The 7,583-nt window shown below is 38.7% G+C and overlaps 1 protein-coding gene across 1 annotated transcript; it reads right to left on the reverse strand.

Moving 5' to 3' along the window:
* Positions 1-3,602: 3,602 nt before the first annotated feature.
* si:ch73-141c7.1 (coenzyme Q-binding protein COQ10 homolog, mitochondrial) lies at positions 3,603-7,096 on the reverse strand. Its single transcript, XM_003442161.5, has 5 exons — positions 6,914-7,096; positions 6,388-6,540; positions 5,964-6,156; positions 5,389-5,490; positions 3,603-4,815 (listed from the first exon to the last, which is right to left on the reverse strand). Exons 1-5 carry the CDS (start codon positions 7,015-7,017, stop codon positions 4,663-4,665), a joined length of 705 nt encoding a protein of 234 aa, XP_003442209.1. The 5' UTR covers positions 7,018-7,096; the 3' UTR covers positions 3,603-4,662.
* Between the last annotated feature and the right edge of the window lie 487 nt (positions 7,097-7,583).

A 7,583-nucleotide genomic window follows, 5' to 3' on the forward strand; every position in this document is an offset into this window, starting at 1 on the left:
CACACTGAGGTTAATTTATTAAAAAAAATACCTAAAAAACTTTTCAACAGTTCAATAATTGCTTCCATAATTGCAGCACAAGAAGAGTTTTTAATCACTTTTAAACAAACATTATTAGATGAGATATGACACTGAAAAATACACTGGAAATAGTTACTCTGATAACCAAATGTGAATAATGCAATGTTTCAAACAAAGTGGACTTACATTTCCTATTTATTTAGATGGATTCATACTCATTCAAAGCACCATATCAGCTTATCTTGATTCAGAATCTGTAACATTATTTAGTGGTGTGAAGGAATAGATGAGAGATGAATTCTTTGAAAACTATGAAAGCATGAAGAGTGAAGTACACTTGTAAATAACGTTTACATACATACATTACAAGGCGAAGAGAAAGAAGCCACTGAAGGTATTATAGTTCATGTTATCATCATAGACAACCCTGTTTTGCTGGAGCTCCACATACACGTTATCCCCCACCTGCAGAGGTATCACCACAGCATTGCTGCCCATGTCGTTACTGTCATCCATGACTTCCATGACTTCTGTAACTTTCATTACTGTCCTTTTTACAAAGGCAGTAGCCGAGCACTAAAGTAAAGACTGCGATCCACTTCATCCTCATGACCTGAGCCTCTGATTTTCTCTGATTTTCTAAATAAAAAATATCGTCTTTTGCCTTCACCTGAAATGAAAAGCACTAAATTTGGGTTTTAGACACACCCATTAAAAACAGCTCTCCTCTTTGAGGTCGCAAATATTGGGCAAGTGGTTAATGATCTTCTGACTAAATTATTTATTTATTTCAGAGATGACCTGGGTAAACATTCCCAGGAGACTGCTGCTAGACTGGAACACACAGAGGGACGTTGTGCTTTTAATTTGTTAAGTTTTTAGCATCTGACTAAACATGTGAACAATATCTGACAGTGAGAAGCATGTTAAAAAAAATCACTGCTTTACAGAGAAAGTTTTATAGAGAAAAAAAAGATCTCCTCTATGTGCACAATAGCTATCTAGATGGTTTTGTACTTCTCTTTCACATTCCTCACATTCCAGATGCTTAACTTCTGAAAATGCAAAAACAGCTCTGCTCTTGTATGTTGTTTGCTTACATCTCCTCATCTCACCCCCGTATTTATCTTGTCAGAATACCCCGACCCAGAGATAATTGTGTGGGGGTGACTGTGATGTGGAGCCTTCCACTGTGCAAACAGAGCACAGGAAAGGTGGTCAGTTTACCCTGGTTCTATCCAAAACTGGCCCAGAGGACACCAGTGTTTATACCGGCAGGGTCACTAATTACCATGGGGAGACCTGTTCAGCTGAACTGTTGTTCAGAAATTATGTTTACGGTGTGCATGTAGATATAAAATATATATATAAAATGTAATTTGTTGTGGAGGTAATCTCAGGTCTTAGTGAGATAAATGAAGCCATGTGGCTGAAGTTTGGGGCCTTTCAGAGTTGGCTGACCCGGGGCACTTTAGTACAGGCGGGCAGGATGCCTTTGATTTCTGCTTCTGAGGAAGTAGAAATCATCTGGATGTGGGAGGAGTTTAGCGAATCGTTGAAGAAGTTTCACTATCTTCTAGTAAACAACAACAAACAACAAAATTCATGTCCAAATTTGCCACAGTGATAAAATCTGATAACGACTAGATTAGTCATTATCAGTAAACTAATTTGCTCTTTGTGACTAGTTGTTAAAGTTTATAATGCCATTTTGTTTGGATATTTCACCAACGGTTCATAGTTTAAGTGTAATTATCAGAATTATTTCAAACTTTGGTTTTTTAATATTAATAGTCGACATTTAAGCTGAACTACAATGTCTATGGCTCCCACCTGCATAAATTTAACATGTCTGCAAACACTGCAAAATTAGACCACCGTGACCTGCAATGCATAAAATATAACTAGATGGCAGAATATTGCCATCCAGTGAGTTCAACCAGAACTACATTCTAGGCCACTGGAGCTGAGACAGTGAGGAAATAGCTTACAGCAAAAGACAGTTAATACCAGTGTTATCAGTGTGAAACGTATAGGATGAATTGTATATTTTTACACAGTTAAATGCTATATGTGCTACTGGATCAGTGCGTCCGTGAAGGTTCTCGGTCATGCTGGTCATGGTCATCTAAGGAGCATTCAGTTCTAAGACCAATTGGTGGAGAGTCCCAAATTTAAACCCTATTGGCAGTGTCCTTTAAGAAGGTCTTTGACCCACTATTGATCATCTGCCCAATCACATGAGCCAAGGTGAGAAAACAGGTGTGGGTCAACAAAAGTTGATTCTGTTCATCTGGACGTAGCGTTTTCAGTGGCAGAAACGAGAAACATCTCCCACTGAAAACGCTACATCCAGATGAACAGAATCAACTTTTGGAGATTTACTTACCTGGATGATTGAGAATGCATCAAGACGGGTGTGGGTCACTAACAGCCAAGGTTTCGGGTGAACCCATTACGAGACCTTGCCCCGCCACCCTATAATGGGACTTACTGAGATTAAATGACCCAAGATGTGAGTGGGCTCAAATCTGACCGATTTAAAACTTGAAACACTCATAATTTTTTTTTTCCATCTGAAATCCTCCACACTATGCACTTGAACATATAAAAGTGATGAATTTTGAGTGTTTTAATCAACCTTTTTACATCTGTAGTGTTCCCAGTCAAAAGTTACCACCATAGGAAATGAATGGGAATCCCCCCTTGACCTCTGACCGACTGAATGACCAAATGAAAGACTTTATTGATTTATATAGCACTCTTCACAGGATAAAAACCACAAAGTGCTTCACAATAATATAAAACAGATAAACATGAAACCGTACAATCAAACATTCAGCACAAATCTAATTAAAAGCTAGTCTAAATAAATGAGTTTTAAGATGATGTTTAAAAGAATAAATACAATCCAGGCAACACAGATGGAGGGAGAGAATTCCACAACCTGGGGGCCACCGCTCTAAAAGATCTATCACCTCTGGTCTTAAAACGTGTTCGGGGAACTACCAACAGCCTTTGTTTAGATGATCTCAGGCTGTGAGAGGGAGTGTGACGTAAAGACCCACTTTACAACCCATTGAACCACCCACTGAACTGAATTTGGTGGATAGATGGCTTCTTTCACTCCTGCACCAATTGCTCTTCGGACTGAAGAAACTTCTCGGATGAGAGGTGAAACGGCTTCAAGAAACTTGGAGTCCAGTGGCTTTTCTTTCCAAGCTCCTTAGATTACTGGATCAGTAGCTCCCCCATGATCAAAGTGAATAACACAGAAATGTTCAGTAAGAAAGCCTTTAATTTTTTTTTTTTGGTTTAAAAAACAAAAAAAACAAAAAACAAAAAAACAAAACAAAAACAAACCAAAAAAAAAAAAAAAAAAAAAAAAAAAAAACACAGGCAGAACGACATTAAAGGATAAGAGACCATTGCACATAGCCTGCAATTGTAGGAAACCCATTCGGAAAAACAGGTTAACAGTTTCAGAACATTTCTAAATATGAAATTGCAATTATATCCTCACAGTATATATGAGTTGAATTGGCTTTTCCCAACAAAGGTTAAAGCATAATATTAACAGATTCAGAGAATTGGGAGAAATTTATGTACAGAGATACATGGCTAAAAATCAGCACTGAAGGGATTTGAACTGCAGGTGGCACCACATCAAAACAGAAATTCAAGTTATTGAAATTATTGCACAGATTCAGAGCTACATCTGAAAACCTCTTTCAGTTGAGTTAAAGTGTGGCACACTCTAATAAAAACATGCAAATTAAGCATATTAAAAGGACAGACAAAGCAGACAAACTGTCCTGTGTTAAAAGTAATGAAAATACTTAAGTTTGGAAAAGCAGTGTCCTTCGGGATAAAGAGGAGGAACATGCAGCTTGTTATCAAAAAGCCAGCACATGTTATGGGTAACTGAAAATCCACTTTGCAGCTCTATTTCATAAATTAGGTGCATAGAGGAACAATCAGATATAGCTTTGCAAAAACACTCCAACGCACCGCTTTTAGTCTGTTTTTAAAATCATGCAAAATAACCAATATCAGCGCACGACATTGGTAGCTATCACCTTGTCTGCCAGTATCAGCCATCAAGGTTGACAGTGCTTTTTATCTGGAACACTTCCCCAAACATGAGGAGTAAGAAGTTACTAGTCTGCTACACTGGAAATCTTTTCTTGCAGCAGATGTTGCTCAGTACATGGAAACATTAAGAAAATTTAAATGCTACAAATGACACAAACAGAGCAGAGAGTTTACCAAAAAACCAAGACATTTTAATTCCACTGATAAATACTGCATAGGATGAGGTCTTCAACCACATTTGAGCTTTCAGTAGCAGTCACTTTTCAGAACATTAACTCACAATTTTCAAAGTGTCCGCATAAGCCTTAAAACTATAACTTTATTTGAATCCACAAAAATAAATAAATGTAGGGCAAGGTAAAGAAATCAACTTGTGCTTTACAAATAAATAGCTTTAAGTGTATTCCATGTGCGTGTTAATTCAAAAATATACTATGGGTGCAAAGAGAAGATCCAGTCTCCTGTGTAAGTGTCAATAGCAGGTAAAACAGTGGGCGGGCAGGGTTCCAAAAGCACCTGGATGGACGAAAGCTCAAAGGTGTCGCCTCATGCCGACCGCCTCCTCAGCGGTAGCTCCTCCTGGTTTGTGTAAAGTTTTGCTGCCCGTGACTCAAAGGCACTGACCATCTGCTTAACCACTTGATCGAAGAAGACGCTGGCCAGCTGGGAGTGCAGAAGAGACTTGAACTCAAATGATACCTACAGAAAAGGGACAGGTTTGTTATGAAACTGCTGAGGAGATGCTCTTCTGTGACATTTACTTAAAAGAAATAAGATCAAACTAAAAATAGAAATCAAGCACATCTTTAGCAGAGGCGTTTTAAAGTACGTAACCATTCACACGGCATCCCTTATTTAACTTATCTAATGTTCTACTCCAACCACTTCCTGGCACATTTTCAGATAATCTGTGCCAACATTAAGGTCACGCTCCTGTTAGCAGCTCCTTAACACGGTTCTCTGATGGCTATTTCAGGCCTCAAGGGACAGTGCAGTGTGATACTCAAGACTAAATTTAGACGATAATAAGGTTTTACTCAATACTTCCTCTTAGCTGATAATCCACTTGAGAGCCGTACAAGAACTTACAAGAAATTAGTCTCACCCAAGTATGTTATCTAATTTTGCACCTCCTTTAATCATTAATGCAATTTCTTCATTACTGGCTTTTATTGTTTCAAGGTCACTGTCAGTGTAGTTTTATGCATGCGTATTGCTGCACAACCAGACAGGCTTCCAATGTCAGATATTAAGTGTACCACGAACACTTACATAGAATTCCACTTTGCACGAGTCTGCTGCGTTTCTGTCTCCATGGGAAAACCTCCATATTGTTTCAAGATGGCTGAAGAGAGATCCATCAGTACATACAGCCTGTTTGAAAACAGTTGACTCTTCATCAAGGATTGCAACAAGGCATCAAACTCACAAAAAAAAACAACACATTTATTTCTGTAGGAACAACTTACAAATAAAGCATTATGTTCATGAAAACTGTCTACAGTGCTGTGCAAAATGTGGAATATACCGATTAAAAATCAAAATCTTACAAATAATTTTATGCAAAAGCACATTTGTTTTAAGTAATTTGAAATTGTTATCAGAAAACTTATTAGTCAAACAGGTCTAATATTAAAGCCTCAGGCCCGTAAAAAAAAATAAAAACTTTAATGTAATGATGGCATTAAGACAGTCATATTTTCCTTCCATCTTGAAACGGTGATTTGTTTCATCTTAACTGGTGGCCTACAGTAAAAAGAGCTTTTCACATGTCATAAAGGTCATAAATGTTTTTATAGGTGTGTTTTGGTAGGTGTTGATTAAAAAGTAAGAGACTGGAGACTTACCCTGACTTGGTAGTTTGGAACAATAGTGACCTCAGAGATGTATCGCTCAACAAGAGGGGGGAAACCGATTTCTAGCTCTGCCAGGAGGCCACCGTTCCGCCCCCTCATGACCCGAGACTTCTTGCACCAGGGAACAAAGTGCTGATACTGGTCCACATTGGCCACCACACTGTACATCTGCTCTGGAGTATACCTGAACACACAGTCACATGAAACCAGAAACACTTCAGTTTCTATCCTCTGGATCCATTTTTTTCAGGTTTATCCAGAACCCAAAGAAATTCTGTAGACTGCTATACAAGATAAGAGGATTAAACTAACTCAGCTCTGCCTGAAATATGACCCAAAAAGACTGTTCACTTTAAAACTAATTGCACATAGTAAAAGGTACTCAGTTATTTTGTTTTTGCAAGGGGGCACTCACCCCAACGTCCGACACTCCGTGTACTCTATCCTGCGGTTACTGATGGGAGCTGCCAGGTTAATGAAGCTTCGGCTTGGTGTGCTTACACCGGTACTGGGGCAGAACTGGAGGCTTGCCCTTCTTGCTTCCAGGATCCCACAAGACCCCAAGACCCTGAGGAGAGGAAATCATATTTGTGAGCTCTTTAATCATCTGTTCAATCACTATGCTAAAATCCCACAATATTTTAATGTATGGCCATCAACACAGTATTTACCGCCACAGGCAATGCCAAACATGTATGCTAACATCCATTGTATGTAGTATCAGAAAAGCCAGAGTGCCATGTCTGTTAAATGTGCATCTTAAACATTGCTTCACTTACTTTTTTCAAATACTACAAATTAAACCTACCATTCCTAAAAAATGTACAAGATTAAACTATATTTGAATTATCCTGTGACCAATAAAACAAGCGCAACTGCAAATACCCGTTACTCAAACACCCACCTGGGCAAACCTTCGTTTTAAAATTCCTTTGACTCACCTGAAATTTGCTCTTTTAATGTTTCCCCGGACAACCTTTGAAGAGTGGGCTTCAGATAGCTCCAGCAGCGCTTTGAGGAGAACAGGAGTCGCCTTGTTGGTCATTTTTTCCCCTAGTTTGTGGTGACGCGTACTAAGGTGTTCAAACCAGCTGTAGTAACCGGGCTTTGTTCCGAATGAAGAGCCGCACCGCTTATCTAATAAAAGAGCAGTGACGTAACGGGAAGCGCGGTAGCCTTTGGCCAATCAGGTCACTTTGAGGTGAACTTTAAATCACCGGCGATTAAGACAGCAATACTTCCTAAATTAGAACAAAAAATAGCTAGGCTACTCTCAAAATGTGGAGTTTTTTTGTTTTTTGTTTGTTTGTTTGTGTCACAAAAGGTCAATTTACACAGATAGACAGTTACAAAAATGTTGGGCAATAGGATCTATATTCTCAATGGATTTCTGTTTTGCTGTTTCTTATTACGGTTTCCGGGTTGAACCACGTGTTTCCTCAAAAATGTGTGCAAAGGCCTTAGAAGTAGATTTTGTATCGTTTAGTGTGTATTTATGAAGTGATACTAGGACCATCTACAGTTGCATAGCCTTATATATAACCCACATGTTGAAAAGGCAGGGCCACATTCAGTCAGCTGCATGAACCCTAGGATTAATTTGTGACTGAA

The sequence above is a fragment of the Oreochromis niloticus genome, linkage group LG4 (genome assembly GCF_001858045.2).
Source record: "Oreochromis niloticus isolate F11D_XX linkage group LG4, O_niloticus_UMD_NMBU, whole genome shotgun sequence".
NCBI lineage: Eukaryota > Metazoa > Chordata > Actinopteri > Cichliformes > Cichlidae > Oreochromis > Oreochromis niloticus.